The 21,289-nt window shown below is 36.4% G+C and overlaps 1 protein-coding gene across 5 annotated transcripts in view; it reads left to right on the top strand.

Annotated features, from left to right (window-relative positions):
* utrn (utrophin) overlaps positions 1–21,289 on the top strand; it is a 217,543-nt gene that overhangs the window by 73,381 nt on the left and 122,873 nt on the right. For 4 of the 5 annotated variants that reach the window (XM_028439117.1, XM_028439116.1, XM_028439118.1 and 1 more), the window contains 12 exons: positions 1,098–1,248; positions 2,897–3,072; positions 4,201–4,336; positions 5,397–5,546; positions 6,894–7,046; positions 7,135–7,236; positions 8,249–8,456; positions 9,827–10,029; positions 10,102–10,219; positions 10,302–10,507; positions 11,812–11,966; positions 12,048–12,237. In XM_028439117.1, coding sequence (XP_028294918.1) covers positions 1,098–1,248; positions 2,897–3,072; positions 4,201–4,336; positions 5,397–5,546; positions 6,894–7,046; positions 7,135–7,236; positions 8,249–8,456; positions 9,827–10,029; positions 10,102–10,219; positions 10,302–10,507; positions 11,812–11,966; positions 12,048–12,237 — 1,948 coding nt within the window. Of the gene's footprint in view, positions 1–1,097; positions 1,249–2,896; positions 3,073–4,200; positions 4,337–5,396; positions 5,547–6,893; positions 7,047–7,134; positions 7,237–8,248; positions 8,457–9,826; positions 10,030–10,101; positions 10,220–10,301; positions 10,508–11,811; positions 11,967–12,047; positions 12,238–14,930; positions 15,194–21,289 lie in introns of those variants that run through there. The other variant, XM_028439119.1, reaches the window with a different exon arrangement.

The raw sequence follows: 21,289 nt of genomic DNA, 5'->3' as shown, positions 1-21,289 counted from the left end.
TCTTCAAACACAAATCACAATTTAAAAATAAAAAAACATAATTTTATCTCAATCGTGCATTTTTTGCTCCGACCGTTTCTGATTGGTTTTCTTCTGTTTTTGTTATTTCCCTAAAAAATAATAATTCAGAATGAAATACTCACAAACAAACTCAGTGTGGTTTGCAAATACAAAACATCATTCACAATCTAATGCATTTTGTTTTGCAAATAAGAACCATACCCATCAAACAAACAGCATTTTACTACATACAAAGAAATGTGTAGAAATTCATACAATATTCAATTGTAATTTAATATATTTAATTTGTAAATGAATATGTCTTCAATTACATACATTTAAAAAAAGAAATAATTCAAGTGCAAAACAGGACATTGTGTGTGTAAATCTGCAAGGTGTGAAATGTGTGTCAAAAGTGACTAGAAGACATGTCTTTGCGTTTGTAAAACATGATGTATTTGTTTAATTAGTACGTTTCTTATTTGCAAAACAAATTGCATCAGTTTGTGAATGAATATTTTGAGTTTATTTGTGAATTGTTGGGATATTTTGTGTGTTTATGAAGTTCTGGCAGGGTTTTACCTCCAGCCCTTGTCCTAACTCAGTGGTTCACAACCTTTTTTGGGTCGTGACCCCGTTTTGATATCATACTTTTTTTTTTTTTCCTCCTAGAATATGCTTTTGAAAATGTGGATGCACCTCCTCAAATATTTGTGAAAGTATAGATTGTGTTATAATGAGTAAAATAATAATAATTAGACATTTCAGGGGACCCCGTTTAAATTCCAGGTGAACCCACATGGGGTCACAATACCAAGGTGGAAAAACACCATTGTTATGATTAACTTTATACTGATACTATAATCATAAATACTATTATTCTTAAAGATTTTATTGACATATAACAAACTAAAGCACATTTAAATGAGTTTTGTATGTATGTAAATTAAAGCATTTCTTTCCCTAGCTTTTATTTAGAATATACTGTATTTAGATATATTAATATATATATATTTTAATTGTCCTGATCTTTTGAAAGTTTACAAACTGAGCTGATGTGTGTGTGCGTGTGTGTGTGTTCTCTCGCTGCGTTGCAGGAGTTTGGAGCGTTCCATTGAGGAATGGGGTCAGTTCCACTGTGACCTGAAGGAGCTCTCCCATTGGCTGAGTGACACCGAGACGCTGCTGATGGAGAGCGTCGGCCCCGACGGTCAACTCAACGTGGAATCTGCACGACGACACCAAGAGGTCAGGTTACGACAAATAAAACCCATGATATTTGTCTAATTATGATAATCCAGCTCTAGTTAGTCAGCGAGGGTTCTCGCCAGCGCTGTTGAGCGTAGGGGCCCACGACGTCAGGGTTTCTCAAATGGGGGTACGTGTACCCCTAGGGTTACAGGATTGCACTACGGGGGTACTTGAGAGAGAGAGAGGGGGGAAAATTAACAAATTAAATCATAAAAAATTTGGGTGCATTCTCCGCTTTGTAACCCCTAATCCCTAATATATGTAATCACATAAAACAATCTACGAAACAAAACAATATTAAAAGGCGCCCAGACCCCCTACAACACTTGCAAGTTTCTGGTCTCTCATTGGTTTTCTTCTGTTTTTGTCATTTCCCTTAAAAAAAGTGTGATTTGCAAATGCAAAACTTCTATGACAAACTAATGCATTTTTTTTTTTTGCCAATAAGATATGTACCAATCAAACGAATACAGCATATTTACACATACAAATAAAAATTTCTTTAAAAAAATAAAATAAATCCTTTAAGTACCAATCAGGATATTGTGTGTGTAAATCTACAAGGTGTGAAATTTGTGTCAAGTGTTAGACATTTTTTCGTGTTTATTTTTTGTACTTGAAGACATTTTTTTTTTGTATGTGTCAAACATGTATTATTTGATCGGTGTATTTCTTATTTGCAAAACAAAATGCATTAGTTTTATACTACAATCATCAATTATTAATTGGCTTCATATGTGAAAAACTGATTTAAAAAAAAAAAATGCTTGAGAACAAAATTCAAAGCGCTGTACAAAAAAAAAGATAAAGAATCAAAATGAGGTTTTTAGATCAAATTCCGTCATTTTCCAAAACATCATCTACAATTTTTTTCACTTAACATTGAACATCTATTTGTTTGATCGGTACTTTTCTTATTAGCAAAGCAAAATGCATTTGTTTTATACTACAATCATCAATTATTAATTGGCTTTATATATGAAAAACTGATTTAAAAAAAAAAAATGCCATTTCTGCATTCAATTCAAAGCACTGTTTGTTTTAGACAAACAGGTTTTTAGATAAAATTCCACAATTTTCCAAAACATCAACTTCAATGACGCCAAAATTTACTTTTTTTAATTGAACATTGAAGATCTATTTGTTTGATGGGTACATTTCTTATTTGCAAAACAAAATGCATGAGTTTCTGAATGAAGTTTTGCTGTTTGCAAAGCACACGTCACATGTAACTGTTGATGCAGAACAAAAAGTCAACTCAGGAGCAGGATTAGAGAAGACACTTGGTTTTCATTCCATTTTCCACAGCCGCCAATTTCATTTCTGTGGGGAATTGAAAATCCCTAAAGCTGCTGCTTTGCTGCTCACGGGTTTTTTTCCTGGATGTTCACATTCACTGAGAACTAGAGAAGGGATCAAAGCGGATGGGAACTGAAAGATCAATTAGTCCGACTTCACTTTATTTTCAGCTTACTTTGAGGGTTCCGTCTGACGAGTTAAGTCTCTCCAGGCAGAGATTACGTATCGATCATAGCTACAAATCTCACCGATATGTCGGAGCGAGATTAGATCACGCTGTGACACCAAACCCTGATTCTTTTTCTTTTCTTTCTGATAGTTTTTTTTAATTCTGAACGTGTTCCAGGAACTGGAGGACGGCCTTGCCAGTCATCAGCCTGTGATGGTTGAGCTGCATCGTACTGGAGAACAGATAATTGGGCGTTTGTCGTCCCCCGATGGGTCTGTGCTTGAAGAGAAGCTTGAGACGTTGGGTCGACGTTGGAAAGCCATAAACCGCCAGGTCTCAGACAGGCAACGGAGGTAGTGTTTGTATCCATGGAAACACAACAAATACGACTATTCTTCTCTTTTTTACCTTTATTTAATAATGTATTTATGAGCGTGAGCCATCAGGCCTGTGACAGATATTTAATCTGATGGAGATGGAGATCCTAATACAGTGGTTCACAACCCTTTTTTGGGCCGTGACCCTATTTTTATATCACATAGTGACTTTTTCTTTTTTTTTAGTATATAATACATTTGCTGGCGATTGTGTGTGGTGTTTTAATTTGAAAAAAGTGACAAAAATATTATTTTATTTTTATGCTGTTTTTTTTAAATTTATTTTTAACAAGATTTATATTTGAGGAAGTGAAATAATAGTATACAGTTGTTTGAGATTGTGAGTGGTGTTTTAATTTGAAAAAGAATAGTAATGAAAAAAAAAATGACAAATAATATTTTATTATTTAATTAACTATTTAATTATTTTATATAGTTAAATAGTTAAATAATGGAAATTGGAATATTATTATTTTTTTCAAATTAAAACACTAAACGCAATCTCAAACAACTGTATTCTATAATTTTCCTTCCTTAAATCTAAATCAAGTAAAAAAAAAAGTACAAAAATTAAATAATTAATTAATATTTTTATTATTTAATTATAAAATTTTTATACTTTTTTAAATACTTTTTTTATATCATCATTTGAGATAATGTGGTGTTTTAATTATATTTTTTTTATTTTAAATACTACAAAAACATTATTTTCATTATTTAATTATTTAATTTCTATGCTGTGTTTTTATTTTTACCAATCATGTGTGGTGTTTTAATTTGAAAAAGAATAATACGATAAAAAAATTGTAATTTTAATCTATAATTTTTAAAATAATTTATTAGACATTTCAGGTGACCCCATTTGAATTCACGACCCCAAGGTTGATAAACACTGTCCTTATCTGAGTGTGTAGTTAGAACAACGTCCGTGTGTGTGTGTGTGTGTGTGTGTGTGTGTGTGTGTGTGTGTGTGTGTGTGTGTGTGTGTGTGTGTGTGTGTGTGTGTGTGTGTGTGTGTGTGTGTGTGTGTGTGTGTGTGTGTGTGTGTGTGTGTGTGTGTGCGCGTGTGTGTGCGTGTGCATGTGTGTGTGTGTGCTGATGCAGGTTGGCCGGCGTGGATCCGGCCCTGTTGGATCTGGTGAGGAGGCGTGACCAGTTGGCGGAGTGGTTGGAGCAGGCGAAGAGCGCGGTCGAATCACTGCCGGTTTCTGCCACTGACGGAAACCTCCAAGAACTGAAGGTAGAGGGGAATCCAGCATGACACACACACACACACGCGCTAAAGTTTATTTTTATTCATATTATTAATATGAGAAATAAATGTGGTAAATTGGAATGTTCCAAGTAAAGTACCAAACGGTACTTTACTTTACCAAAAATTGGTACCGTTGAGTAGGGATGTAACGATTAATCGTAAGACAGTTAAAAATGGATTCATAGGTATCACGATTCACATCGATTCTCTGAAAATTGAATCGCAGTACTTTTTTTCAGTGTTGGCGGCGGGCGGAATCTGCTAATACTTTCTTTCTGGCCGCCTTCTACTTTTAAACATGTTCATAAATGATTCCTTACCCCTTTAGCACTGAAAGAATATCCCTAATATTACGTGAATATCTGTAAAAGTCACGTTTTTCTATTAGCTCTGTCTGCTAGCATAGCATCTCTTCTTCACTGCAAGATATCTGCATGCCAACCGACCACTGGGTTACCAGCGCCCTCTGCTGGTCCAAACAAATATCTGACCTAAAAACAGTAAAATGACTGTTTTTTATTTTTAAAGTCCAATTGTTAAGGCACAAAATACATTTTCAGTTGCACTTTTAAAAAGAAAAATAACTATTATGCAGTTTTGCATTGTTTACTATAGAACCAGAATTTAAATTCAGAGGCTTCTTCTTCATTTGTATTATTCCTTTATTTATTTAATTCAAGATTTATTTTAGTTAAATTGCATTGTTTTGAATAGTTTATCAAGGGATTCTTTTGACAATGAAAAATAAAAGGAAAACAGTATAGTTTTTTATTGTTTTTTTCCCCCAAAAAATAAAGGAATATTTTTCAATCATCATTTTTCTACAGTCCCATTTTTTAAAATAAATCGTGAGAGAATCGTATCGTGAACCCAGTATCGTGAATCGAATCGTATCGGGAGTTGAGTGAATCGTTGCATCCCTACCGTTGAGTACCGTATACCTATTCACATCGGTTCAAATGTGAAAGGTACCCACCCCCTTGATGTTTTGTTATGTCTACGTGATCTGCGATGATTCTGAGGACCTGTGCACGTGTCCCTGCAGGGCCTCGCTGAGGGAATGGAAGTGCAGAACGAACGCCTGGGTTGGTTAAACAAGCACGCTCCTCAGATCCTCTCCAATCCCAGTGTGAGCCCACAGAGCCGAGAGCAGCACGTGGGAAAACTCAGAGCCATCAACCTGAACTGGAGCAAGGTCGGAATCCAACGTGCACTAACTGTGGTGTTATTATTATATTATATTATAGTGCAACTAGGAAATAACCTTTACAACTACTTTGTACAGCTCAGCTTGTTCTGACAGTCATACATCAGACAGGGGACACCCCAAAAAATGCAAAAAATACACAATATTAGTCCTGATACACACATTATGGCAACAGAAATCCATGAAATGACAAAATAATATAAAAAAACGACAAAAAAAATCAACAAAATGACACAAAAATACAGCTAATGATGCCATAAAAATTAAAAAATGACCAAAAATGAGACAAATATATACAAAATGACAACAGAAATATGCAAAATTACTCGCAAAACACACAGATGACTAAAAAATACACAAAATGACAGAGAAATATACAAATTGACAATGAAAATAGACAAAAAAAACACACATTTTGACAACAGAACCACACAAATGACAGAAAAATATACAAAAAAACAATGAAAATACACAAAACGACTCCAAAAAATACACAAGATGGCAACAAAAACACAGCTAATGACGCCATAACAACTGGAAGCAACAACAAACACAAAATGGGAGACAAATATGTATATGAAATGACAACAAAAATACACATAATGACAGAACAATACCCAAAATGACAACAAAAACACAAAATTACGCTCAGAACACACACACACGACAACAGAAACACACAAAATGACTCAAAGAAACTCACTAAACGATGACAAAAACACACTTACTGGTAATGACTCTACAACAACAGTAAAGAAAAAGAAACGCACGAACTGAGAGAAAATAACACAAAATTACAACAAAAAAACACAAAATACACATACGACAACGGGAATACAGAAAATACACTTCAAAAACTCATTAAATGATGACAAAAACAGACCTGACTCCACAAAAACAGAAAAACGCACAAAATGAGAGAAAAAAATACTCAAAATGACAGAAAAATATACAAAATGACAAGGAAAATACTGAAAATGACAATGAAAATACACAAAAATACTCTTAAAACACACTATAATAACAAAAATAACACAAAATGACAGAAAAATATATGAAACGACATGAAAAAAATGAGCAAAACGACTCCAGAAACACACAAAACCAGAAGAAAAATACACAATATGATAAAGATGTTGATTATCTGTCTGTAGCGTCGCAGAATGAACTCTTTTTCACAACAGTATATGGCGTCAAATCCAGAATAAAGGCTGAAGGTGATGGAGTGTTTACGTGGAGGGCAAATGAAAACTCTCCTCCATCCTCCTCTGCTGTCTCTAATAAACCTGTCCATCATCATTCTCCACGTGTTCACGCCCCCTTTCCTCTCCTCAGGTGACTCATGACCTGTTGGATAAAATCGGGGAGGTGGAGAACAACCTTCAGAGCCACGCCCAGTTCCAGGACCGGATCGACAGGCTGACGGACTGGGTCATCGTCACCCACCAGACCATCATCACCAGAGGCCTGAACCCCAACCAGGCCCAGGTCACAGCTTTCCTACACGTCACTTTGACTGATCTTCTGTCAAAAGCTGATGATAGTGACGTAAATCTGTTTGATTTCCTTCTCTCAGGCTCTGGAGATCTCCATGAAGGACAGAAAGATGGACCTGGAGGAGCTTTTGGCTCATTCCATAGAGCTGCAGAGACGACAGCAGCTGTCGCCTCATGAAAAGGTTCCAAACGTTAATGCTGTTTTTTTATCCCACCCAAACCTTTGATTCAGAATTAATTAATTAATTAATTTATTTATTTATTAAAAGGAACAATGCATGTCATCAAGCATATATACATGTTTATTTATAAGATTATTGATGGAGATAATCTTCATTTTCAGTCCCTGTGTGTAGATCAATAACAGACGTAAAACAACACATTCAACAAATCAGCCGCAATAAATAAATAAATACATACATTAATTAATTAATTACATAAATAGATAGATAAATAAATAAATAAATGAATGAATGAATGAATGAAATAAATAATGACATAAATAAATATATAGATAGATAGATATATGAATGCATTAATGAATTAATAAAATAAAATAAATAATTACATTAATAAATATATGGATAGATACATAAATGAATGAATGCAATTAATAAAATAAAATGAAGTAAAATAAATAAGTAAATGATTGAATGAATAAAATAATTACATAAATAAATATATAGATGAATGAAGTAATTAAATGAATAAAAAAGTAAATAAAATAAATAAGTTAACGAATGAATGATTAAATTAATAAAAAAAATAAATTTAATTAATTAAATAAATAAATACATTAAAAAAAAGGTTAAGAGAAGAACCAGCGTTTATTTTTCCCCCAGAAAAAAAACACAACAACTGGGATGTAAATAATTATCTTATGGTGCATCACATCATTTTGCATTAAATAGATTCTGCATAAGGCATTTTTATGCAAAGAACTGCTACTGTATAGGCGTGAAAAAAATATATTGATAATCAATTAATCGTGATTTTATTATTAACGATTATTTATCCATTCTTAAATTTCCAAACATCAATTATTCATTTTTTTAAAAAATTTTTTCAATTGATTTGAGACTTCAATAATTGAATAAAATACTACAGTAATGTCCAGATGTGTGCACACATTTTAAAAGTGTGTGTGTGTGTGTGTGTGTGTGTGTGTGTGTGTGTGTGTGTGTGTGTGTTCAGGGTAAGGTAGAGGAACTGGCTGCTGAGTGGAAAGCTCTGGATGTCAGATTGAGGGAATCTGTCCCTCCTCCTGTCTCTCCATGGACACTGGTCCAGCACCCACTGGTCCAACACCAGCACCCACTGGTCCAACACCAGCACCCACTGGTCCAACACCAGCACCCACTGGTCCAACACCAGCACCCACTGGTCCAACACCAGCAGCTCGGTACGACAGTTTAGAAACACACTCACCAGTTTGTGAGTGACTAAATAATGTACAGTAATTAAAGCGTGAACGGAACAAAGCTAAAGGATGATTAAGAGGACAAACATTAGTGGTAATAAAGACTCGGGTGGTAAATTAACACTTAATCTGAATCCTTTAGTTACTGATACATGATGAAATAACAAACAAGACAGAAGCAACAGAACTGGCTAATGTCTCATTTATCATCATCAAACATGGCACCGCTGTCCTCTGAGAGGCTTTAAAAAACACTTTACTGTCTTTCAAGTCCCTGTGCATCATTTCCATTTTAACATTCTTTACATACAGTATGTGCACATACAATATCTCACCTTAAAGCTTTTTCCTGACTCCTTTCAGAGCCGATTATTGTCACAAATTTCACTTTTTATGTCTGGCTACCAAACGCCCTCACTTCTTCTTCTTCTTGTTGTGTACACTAGTTAAAATCACTACTCCTCCGTTATTGGTGAACGGATCGGGATGAAATTTGGTAGCTATATTCTATGGATGTGCACGCATCGACGCTCGAGCATAATTTTTGATTTGGGGCCCAGGGGGTCCCCAAGGGGCCCCAAATGAAAAAAAGAAAGTCAATTTCAAAGATTACGACCGGGCCCCTTTTTCATATGACTACTGCTCTGTTTGTTCTCGTTAGATCAGAATGCAGTTTGTTATGGATACTCTATGAAATAGGGTAGGGGGCCCGCGGCTCTCTCCCCCGATTCCCGTAATTTAAGTCTTTATGGGAACATAGTCGTGTGATACGTTGTTTCAAAGATGATTCAACGTAGATTACGATTATGCCTCGCACAATTTGATTAGGGGTCCCTTTTTTAGGTAATTTCCATTAAAGTTGTTTTGTCATTTATTTGTGACTCAAATATTGCGACAGTTGGTGGTCAGGAATCATTGACACATACCAATAAATGAATGGGGCCCATTTCCCCGTATGTGCCCCGGGGACACTGGTCAATGGGAGAAAGCAGTATCAAAGTTGCTCCTTTTTGCTCATACTCCACTGAGGTTACCAATGTTGCAGGAAAACACCAAACATCCGCGGCCTCGGGAGGACCACACCTTTCCACTGACACCTCGTTTGACCAGATTCAAGCATTTTTTGGTTTTATAATAATCATTGAATAGCAATGGTGATCTTAAAAAATGGCCGCCATATTGAATTTTTTAGTGACCAACATATTTTTCCAAAATAGTGCCCTTTAGAGAGGATCTGTGCCAAATGTCATGCTTTTATTGCAAAGTGAATGATTTTTTTTTTTAACCAATCTGCTGCACTACAATATGAAAGTCATAAAATAATCTGTTATTTCTCCCTTCCTGTGTTTCAGTGTCTTCCGTCCCCTCCACTGTGCACATGTCTGGTCTTGTCAGTGAAAGCGTGCACACGACAGACACCGTGGCCCCTACGGACCTCAACAAGACGGCCACGGAGCTGGGGGACTGGCTCCTCCTCATCACACAGATGCTGAAGTCAAACATCGTCACCGTGGGAGACGCCAAGGAGATCAGGACCACCATAGGACGTCTCCAGGTCACATATCGTTACCGTTGTCTTTTTATACAGTGTAGAATTGTATTCACGTCGTGATTAAATCTTTGATAGATGACGAAGAGCGACCTGGAGCAGCGTCATCCTCAGCTGGAAGACATTTTCACACTGGCACAAAACATTAAGAACAAGACGTCCAACCTTGACGTTCGCGTCTCCATCACTGAGAAATGTACGTAAAAAAAGTCTCCTAACATTTTATAGTTCATGAATCCTGTTGAAACGCCACATTTATTCATGGGTGCGTTCTGCAGTGGAGAAGGTTCGCAGCCAGTGGGACAGCACCCAGTACGGCGTGGAGACGCGCATCCAGCAGCTGGACAACATGATTGGTCAGAGCAACGAGTGGGAGGAGCAAAGGAAGGAGATCAAAGCCCTGATTGGACACCACGACGAACACCTTCATCACCTCCTCCAGAGAACCAGAGATCCACTCACCAAACAGCTGGAAGACAGCAAGGTCAGGGAAAAACATCTGTGTCTGTTGGCTGAACATATATACTGTAATAATTAAAATAATAATTAAAAAAAAAACATCTCTGAATTCTCATCAGGAAACTTTTCAACACTCACACATTAACGTGCATCAATATTCTATATTTTCTGTTTTTTTTTTTAACATGATACAGAAACTAAACACTAGATGGCAACTGAGTTCATGATTATACAGCAATGTTTTATACACAAGCAGTCAGTGTGGATGAATCATCCTGTGTAACAATAATTAGCTCTACCACATTATTAAAATTTAATAGAATAGTTTTAATTCTATTTTTTAAGCTTTATTTAACCAGGATAGTCACGGAACAGTAATATGTCAATTTTATTTATTGAAAACCTGACATTTATTTCTGTGTAGTTTTTTATCCTTTTCAAAATATATTCTGTAACTTTGCAGTTTGCCTCAAATTTTGAAAAATATTGGAAAACAAATACAAGACAAACTGGAATAATCTTCCTCATAAACTTAATATTAGTAATAGTGTTTGTTTTATTTAAACTGCTAATAAACACTTGATTAATACTAGAAAAATGCCACCAATAACAATTTTAACTGACTCTTTTTTACCAACACAATAAAAACTTAATACATACAGTATGTAGTGGTTGACATCATGTTTAATTAACAGATAAAAACATAGTGTATGCCTCAAAGATTGATAAATCAAAGATTATTTACTCACAAACAAATGTTGAAGGTTAAAATTGACGCTCTTTTACTGATATTGTCCGAAAACTTTCCTGCATTGCATTGTGGGATTTAGAGTCCCATAGACGGAAGCATAGAAGTGTTTTTACCTCATTCTCACGATGCTTTTTTCATTAACTCTCACCAGTTTTGGTGTTTTCATTGAAAGTTGCAGCAAAACGATGGCAGATGTTTATACTGGGGTTTACACAGAAAGATCCAAATCCATGTAAATTTAGTTTCTTTTGGAGTGAGATGATATTACGGGGAATACTGGGAACAAACTGGAACAAAAATGATGTCAAGCGACTCAATGTCCTGGAAAAAAACACAAGAAATCACAGTGAGAATGAAGGAAAAACAACTTCAATGCATCCGTCTACGGGACTCCACTTCCCACAATGCAATGCACGAAACTTTTCAAACAACAGTGGACGTTCAAATGGCAATTTCCACTTTTTACATGTTTTTTTTCTCTCCACCAAATGATCTTTGATTTATTGATTTACGAGACGTACACTGTGTAAAATATCATCTCCAGCAGATTTAAATGGGACTTTCTCGCCTGTTCGTAGGAGTTTCTCCAAGCTCTGGGGCGAGACCAAGCCACGGTCGCAGCCTTCAACGACTTATCCAACCAGCTTCTGCAGGAATATTCCACAGACGACACGAGGAGGATCAACGAGGTCACAGAGAAACACAACGCGGCCTGGAACGCCATCAACAATAGGTGCCTACGACAATTTCTATCGAACACTTTTCATGACGTGTGTGCGACGCCGCTGTGTGCTTGACTCTGTCTGATTTTCAGGGCGAGTGACAGACACGCCCACCTGGACGGTGAACTGAAGGGTCTCCAGGTTTCCCTCAAAGAGCTGGAGTCCTTCCTCAAATGGCTCCAGGAGGCCGAGACCACCGTCAACGTCCTGGCCAACGCCTCCCAGATGGAAACGCCGTCAGAGGACTCCGCCCACGCCAACGAGCTCAGACGCCAACTCCAGGTAAGGAGCTGAATTCATAGAGTGTGACGAAGGCTTATTATCTTAGCTTAGCCAATAGAAATGTCAGGAAGGAGAGACCGTGTGGACACCATGTGGACACCATGTGGACACCATGTGGGCGTGTGTACGCATTAATTGAAGCTCATTGATCGCACTGACCTCTTCTGGCTGGTAATTGTGTTTGTGTGTGTGTGTGTGTGTGTGTGTGGTATCATGTTTCTCTTTCTTTCTCTCTGAGATGTGTAATGTATCATCTTTATGGAACAAATTCTAAAGCTTCACTTCAGCCTTTCAAAGGCAAAAAACAGGAAATAATGAATTTTTTATTTCCTTCTGATGTCAAACATGTTGTTCACCTTGTCAGCTCTGACCTTGTTTCCTGTAAATCGTTTATTGTGACGCTACCATTGAGAACACATTCCTCTTTCTCTGTGAAATGACCACAGTATTGTAAATGTTTGAGCAGAAAGATTCTGAAAACATTCAAACATTCTTGAGTGAATTGTTACAAAGATATCCAAGCTTTTTACTCTCAGGATGGAAGAACCATTTCACCCAGTATCACAAGAAGTGTTTCTGAACAGGATTGTGGACCATTTCTTTCACACAGAATGCTAATGTAAATCCAAAGCTCAATAAGATGCTTTACAACCAACCAACCAACCAACACCAATCAACCAAGAAACCAACCAACTAACTAACCAACCACCCAAGTAAAGCAGGGTACACACATAATGACAAACAGGCTGTTTTTGTCCTGATTTTGCCCCTAAATCAATCAATCAATCAATCAATCAATCAATCAATCAATCAATCAATCAATCAATCAATCAACTAAGAAACTAACCAATCAATCAAGCAATCAACCATCCATCCATCCATCCATCCATCCACCCACCCACTTACCAACCAACCTACCAACCAAGAAACTACCCAATCAATCTATCAATCAATCAACCATCCATCCAACTATCCATCCATCCAACTATCCATCCATCCAACTATCCATCCATCTATCCATCCACCCACCAACCCACCAAGAAGTCAATCAACCAACCAACCAGATTTCAGTCCGTGCAGGATCTGAAATTTCTTTGATTTTATGACCAATTTTTATTTAAATTGGTAGAATAATTTGAGGAAAATTAAAAAATTTAAGCACTTACAACAATTTGAAGTTAAAAATGTCTGCCATCATGTGATATATTGTCATGAGAAAACTGTGAGCCCTGGAAAAAATGTGCAGTTTCATTGAATTTGTGTATTTGGAGGTACTGAGATATCTGCAACTGAATTAGTTTTGTCTTGTCATTTTTTACTTTCGAGAGCTTTAAAGGGCCAGATTTGGTCCCCTGGGCCTTGAGTTTGACACATGTGGACTAGGAGCTCCGACTTCAGGTGGTGTTCCAAGTCACTTTTTAAAGTAGGAAGTAGATCACGTTTGATCACACAAGATTTCTGTCTTTGAGGAAGTTGGTTGCTGGACCGAATGGTTCTGTGTGTGTGTGTTGGTATTATTAGAGCTCACACACACGGTAAGTTCTGTACAAACTGATCTATGTCTGGTTTTTATCCTCATGTGTGGAGTAACGGAAAAAAACATCTCTTCTTCAAACCCGCCTGTTGTCGGGTCAACAATCGTACCGATTAAGCTTACTCACTATTCTCGACCAAAACTCCCGACTCATGACCTCACTATTTGTGACGCAGAACCGAATGTAGCCAATCAAGAAGCGAGCTAACTGAGAAACCCGTAATGCTGTGTTCAAAGCAACTCGGACCTCTGCGTTTCCGAGTTCAAAAGTCAAGAATGCAATATATCTCCAACATGGCTGACCGCTATAATATTAGACTTTTTCCCCTCCAACTTTACCAAGTCAGACCTGCAACTTTACGTTGCGTTCTAAGTCACTTTTCAAGTAGGAAGTCAGAAAATCAAGTTATTAGGGACGCAGCATGAGGTCTCATTTGTTGCTGGACCGAATGGTTCTTTGTGTGTGTGTTGGTATTATTAGAGCTCACACACACGGTACGTTCTGTACAAACTGATCTATGTCTGGTTTTTATCCTCATGTAGGTCTGTAACAGATAAAAACATTATTCCTGTGCGTTGGAGTTCAGACGGTGCAGCAGAACATAAATAGGATCAATAGTTCCAGGAAGCCTCATGCCTGAAACAGCCAGTAACCAATATCCATTTAGTACTTCTGCTCTCTCTGTGTGTGTGTGTGTGTGTGTGTGTGTGTGTGTGTGTGTGTGCACGCTCTCTCGCTCTCCCTTACATCAGTTATATTTAATCCTTTGTCCCTTTTATCCATCTCTCCACTTGTCCCGTCATCTCACACCTTCCCTCGCCTCCGTTCATCTCTGCTCGTCGCTACTTTTCCTCCTCCTCTCTTTCTTTGTTTTTCTGTGTTTCTTTTCTTTCCGTCACTCACTCTTTCCATCCTTTGCCGTCACTACTCATTTATTTGATTCTCTACCGGCTCCACTGCTTCTGCTGCGTGTTTCACGTGTGTGTGTGTGTGTGTGCGTGTGTCCACGGTGAGGAGAGAGTGTGTCATCCTGTGAACGTGTGCACGACAATGACAGTTTTGAGTCTTTGTTGTGTGTGTGGAGTGAAACATTGGAGCATGCTGAGCTGAGAGAAGTGTGTGGACTCCGCCTCCTCGCTCTCATCCTTTCTCTCTCTATCTCTGTGTGTGTGTGTGTGTGTTCTCGCTACACGTCAGCTAGCCTGGGGGACTGGACGCTTTGGCGAGGGCGAGGGAGAGGGAGAGGGATATTAGCGAGGTAGGGCAGTGCTAGCATGCGGACCGGTAGCAGGCTGCTGCAGACGTGGAGCAGTCTTAAGATGATGGCCATGGTCCGGACCTCCCTCCAGAAAGTAGTGGTCTTCTTACACCGGCTCCAGAGGATGGCCATTTCCTCACCGCGATACCAGAAACTCTGCAAGGTATGTGGGGCGAAACGGAGCTGCTGGAAGAACGGAGAGTTATTGTTTGTTTGGAGTTCAATCAGCTGGATTTGGATCGTCTGCTTCTGGCTTTTGTTTGAAGTTTTAAAATGAGTTTGAGTATTTTTCACACACTATCAACAGTATTTAACTCTTTCTAAGTTGGATCTAGACATCGATGCTGGGATTTTTACTAAATTTATACACACTTGACTGATGTTTTTTTAATGATAAACATTGATGCTGATGCTAACTCTATATATTTATGTATATATGTATATATATTTATATATCTGAGCTGTAGTGTGTTGATTTTCCAGTCATTTAATTTAAGTTTATTAAATGCTAGATAGAAAAATAACAACACACAAGTATTTAATATTATTCTTAGAGCACAGTCAAACAGTGTGCTTCTATATTTCTGAGATTTATATATTTTATAGCTTATTTTCTGTGTTAAAATACTCGCCACTGTTACTTCTCAGGATAGCATAAAAAGCTCAGTAAGATGGATTTCTGATTTCTGAGTGCGTTCTAACCCAGACCTAACCCTAAACCAGCCACACGAGGCGTATTTCATACACAAGGCAACTCAATGTGCTTTACATGATAAAACATTCAACAGTTTAAAATCAATAAGAACATTTAAAATCATCAGTAAAATCATTTAAAATCATCAACAAACACATTACATCATCAACATGACCATTAATCTCTCTCTCAATCTTACGCAGTAGAGAAAAAAAGTTCCTTTATCTTTGATTTAAAAATGTTCACATGTGATGCTGACTTCAGCTCTGCTGCAGTTTGTTCCACTTCTTTGCAGCATAACAACTAAAAGCAGCATCACCATGTTTACTGTGAGCTCTGGGCTCCACTATCTGATCTGTGTCCATAGATCTGAGAGACCTGCTGGGTTCATACCTGACTAACATCTCACTGATGTATTCTGGACCAAACCCATTCACACATTTATAACCAGCAGCGGAACTTTACAGTCTCCTCTGAGGCTGACTGGGAGCCAGTGTAAAGACTTTAAAACTGGACTAATGTGTTCTGACCTCTTTGTTCTGGTTCAGACCTGAGCTGCAGCGTTCTGAACCAGCTGTAGATGTTTGATGAAGACCATTACAATAGTCCAGTCTGCTGGAGATAAAAGCATGGACCAGTTTCTCCTGATCTTTCTGAGTCATTAAACCTTTCACTCTGGAGATGTTCTTTAGGTGGTAGAAGATGTTTTTGTGATAGATTTGATCTGATGCTGAATGTCAGATCTGAGTCAATCAGAACACCAAGGTTTTTGACTTGGTCTTTAGCTTTTAAAGATCCAGACTCAGATACTTGCTGATAGTCCTCTTTTCCTTGTTACCAAAGACAATCACCTCCATCTTGTCATGGTTTAGTTGAAGGAAGTTCATCAGTTTATTTTTTCTAAGCAGTCACACAACACCTCAATGTGACCATAGTCATCTGGGTTCAGTGATAGATATAGTTGTGTGTCATCTGCGTAGCTCTGATAATAAACCTTACAGTTCTGTAAAATTTGTCCTAAAGGAAGCATGTAAAGGTTAAACAGAAGAGGTCCAAGAACAGATCCCTGAGGAACCCCACAGGACATTGGTAATCTGTCAGATTCAAAGTTTCCAATGCTTACAAAATAGCTTCGCTCCTCCAAGTATGACTTAAACCATTGCATTACTTTTCCATTTAGTCCAAACCATGTTTGCAATCTGTGCAACAAAATTATATGATCTACAGTGTCAAATGCAGCACTTAGATCCAACAGAATGAGAACAGATACTTTTCCTGAATCAGTGTTCAACCTTATGTCATTGATCACTTTGATAAGAGCAGTTTCAGTGCTGTGATGAGAACGAAAACCTGACTGAAATTTATCAAATATTTTGTTGAATGTTAAGAATTGACTCAGTTGGTTGAAGACCACCTTCTCAATGATCTTGGCCATGAATGGAAGGTTCTGATTGGTCTATAGTTAGCCAGTATAGAGGCATCCAGTGTTCTCTTTTTTAGCAGCGGTTTCACAGCAGCTACTTTCAGGGATTTTACTATTACTTCACTACAGAACTCACTCACACGTGCTGTCCCTTAGAGAAGAAAAAGCCAAAAAGTGGCACATATTGATCAGCTGTTTGTTAATAAATGGGTCTGTGTGGCAGTTTTCACCAGGAAATTTAACCCAGAGTTGTGTTTCTGGTCAGACTTTATCAAGTAAAAAATATCAAGATTTATATCGTATACAGTATCACCATTTTGAAAAAAAAAAATATTGAGATATGAGTTTTGGTTCATATCGATATCCAGCACTGATAGATAGATATATCGATATATAGATAGATAGCAGTTTGAAATGGTGTTAGGACACATAAAAATAGAATAACAATAAAATCTTAATAAATAATACATAAAAACACATAAATATCTTCTGAAGAAGAGATGAAAGACGTATAGGTAACACTTTACTTGACGTTTTCCACACAAGGCTGACATTATGCTGTCGTTATTTGTCGTTAGCATGAATAAGGTGTCATGAAGGCTGTCAATAAGAATCAGAATCCTTTTAAAAAAGTAGCAGCTCTCATATACAGTGCAAAAGATGTAGAAATTAATAAAAAATGAAGAATACAATATGTATATGTATAAAACAATGGCCATTATAAAATAAAAAAGGGGTAATGAAGGGTTAGGGTAACAAACGACACTCAATGACAGCCTTCATGACACCTTATCCAAGTGTCATGTTATAATAATGACAGCATAACGTCAGCTTTTATGTATAAAACTTCAACTATCATAAGTATTCACCCACTTGAATGATTTACCTTTTTATTACTTTAATATATAAATTAAGGACAATTTTTGGAGCCGTTTTTCACGCAAAAATGTATTGAAAATAACTGTTTAATGTCAAAATAGAAACAGGCTTATCAAATAAACAAAAATATTTAAACAAAATTAATTGCATATGTATTCACCCCCTGGTAGACAGTATTTAGTCAATGCACATTTGGCTGTGACCACATCACTGAGTTTGTGTAGATATTAGAAGCATGTTTCTGTTATTACGTTAAACAGTTATTTCCAACTTTTATTAAAGCAATGAAAGGGTAAATCATCCAAGAGGGTGAAGAATATTTATGATAGACACTGTTTATATAAAAGGTCAAGTACAACAGTGCAAAGAATAAACAAAGAAATGTAGTCAACAGACAGATTAAAATGAATAAATACGTGAAAGCGTTTCATGTTGTTTCCAAAGAGGAGGTGCATTAAAAATAAATACATAAATAATAATAAATAAATGAATACATTTAGAATAAACATTTAAAAAATAAAAAATAAAGAGGAGCTGCATAAAAAAACAAAATAAATAATAATAAAAAAGATTTAAAATAAACATTTAAAAATAAATAAATAAAGAGGAGGTGCATTAAAAAAATAAATATATGAATAAATAAATAATAATAAAAAATAAATGCATTTGAAATACAAATGTAAAAAACTAAAAAAAGAGGAAATATTTAAAAATAATAATAATAAAAAAAATAAAATAAATAATAAAATAAATAATAATAAAAAATAAATACATTTTAGGAAAATAAAAAAAAATAAAGAGGAGGTGCATGGCCAGTGAAGCGTGCTGGTCCTCGTGTCATTCCGTGCCCTCGCTGAGCGGTGGAGGTTACAGATGATGGTTACAGATGATGGTTGCGTGCTCTGTGGCGTCCCACAGCTCTGACCCACTCACAGAGACAACGCAGAGCTTACCAGCTGTGGAGTTTTACCCCAGCTGTGCACGGAGAGGAAGAGAGGGAGGGAGGGCGGGCGAGCGACTAATGCATTAGAACAGTTTCTGATTCCTCTCCCTTTTCAATCACGCTTCAACAAACATGTGGCGTCTCAATTTAAGCCCTTCTTAGATTTAATGCTGTTTATTGCTCCACTTGCATCGTTCAATCTCTTTCTGCAAATCTCCACTGAGGGATGTTGAGATTGTTTACAGGTATTTCTGACTCATCTTTGATCCTGGTCTCCATTAATAACCATACAGTAGCTCCAAATCTATGACACAAACATTCTTTACAAATATCATCAGAGAATGTGCAATCGTGATCCCATCTGGATGAAACTCATTGGAATAACTGAGAAGCCAATTTGACATAACTGCATCAAATTTCATAAAGAACGGTCAATTACAAACTGAGATATGGAATTATTATAATTTTGCCAATAATGAGAGAGAGGGATTTTTTTTTAAATTTTTTTAAACTGATCCAGAATCAGAACTAAACAATAAGTGAAAAAAAAAACACAAAAATATACAAAAAATACTCAAAACAAGATTAAAAAAACAATACAGGATATAAAACAATGAGGGAAATACACAAAAATACAGAAAAACACACAAAAGGATAACAAAAAGACACAAAAATATTATGAAATACTGTATATATGAAAAATACACAAAACAACAGCAAAAAACCAACAAAAAACGATACAGGATATAAAACAATGAGGGAAATACACAAAAATACAGAAAAACACACAAAAGGATAACAAAAAGACACAACATGATTACAAAATATATATAAAAAAAGTACACAAAACAAAAGCAAAAAACAAACAAAAAAACATTACAAGATATAAAACAATAAGTGAAATACACAAAAATACAGAAAAACACACAAAAGGAGAGCAAAAAGACACAAAATGACTACAAAAAATATACAAAACAACATAAAACAAGAGAACTCAGAGTGCAAAACTCCATGAATTGTCAAATGTCGTCCTTTTGATGAAAAAATCGCAATGAAATGCACAATCTGATCTGATATAAATTAAATTTAAGTAATTTAGGAACCAACCCGACATAACTGAGTCACATTTAATAAAGATCGGTCATTACGAACCAAGATATTAATTTGAAAAACTGATCCAGAATCAGTTTTTCTGTTGGCAAAAAAAAAGCAACTTCTCAATGAAGACAATACACTGTATTAAATACTATGCGGTTAATATTATATAGAATAATTGTTGATTTAATTTAATTTGATTGTTTATTTCGATCATGTAAACGGAAACTTAAAAACTGTTTAAAATAAAATAAATGAACATCAAGAAATAATAACACAACGGTATCTTGCATCTTCAAATTCTTACGCATCTCATGAACACAATGTTATATTAAGAAGATTATTGTTTACATTTTTTGGGTTAATGTACTTGGGCTACAAAAAGTAACTTGATTTTACTAACACATGATCATGTCAGTCAACACATGCTAATTGCTAAATTCCTTTAGACGCAGTCACGGCACATTGGTGGTTAAATGAATCTGTCCTCACACAATTAAAGTCTCCATTTTCTTCCCTAATAGTGTTTTTGTTGGTTTATTTATTTATCCTACCAGGGATTTAACCACAGGTGCAGGAATGTAGGTGAAGTAAGAAGTTGGCCGACTTATTGCACAACATGTTTTATTTTTAGGTTAACAATTTGTTATATCGTGATTTTTATTTGGTGTCAATGTCATTAATCATTTATAGACTCTTTATTTCAATATTTTTTAAAAAGCTATATGGAGCCATTGCTAAAGAGTCAAAAGAGGCTCCAGAGCCGCAGGTTGCAGACCCCTGGCCTAAAGTCTGTTTGGTTAAAATAATGTCTGAATCCATTTTCCTGCAAACAAATAAATAAATACGCTGGTGAAAACATGACTTCCTTAATGGTCAGCTCTGTCCATGCAGTTTTTTTTACTTATTTAAATGTAGTGCTAATGCTAAATTGCTCATTAGTCTTGGTTGATGGTGCTAAGAGGCTAATCTTTGCTAGCTTGTTCCCCCACCAGTGGAAAGCATCAGTCATTCTACACTCCATTAACCTCTCTCAGGTTACATCAGTCATTCTGGGTTCGTTTGGCGTTCCCTGGGGGGAATCACTAATGCTGGGCTCGGCTCGTCCTGCTTCTTTATGGTGCGTTCAGAGTAGAAACAGTGACTGGCGCCGTGATGGATTAGCATTAACCCCCCTCCCCCCCTGTGCTTATTGTCTGTGGTTGACTAAACTCACCTTCCTTTT

This window comes from Gouania willdenowi, chromosome 24, assembly GCF_900634775.1.
Source record: "Gouania willdenowi chromosome 24, fGouWil2.1, whole genome shotgun sequence".
Classification (NCBI taxonomy): domain Eukaryota; kingdom Metazoa; phylum Chordata; class Actinopteri; order Blenniiformes; family Gobiesocidae; genus Gouania; species Gouania willdenowi.
This window is presented reverse-complemented; position numbering and strand designations above follow the sequence as displayed.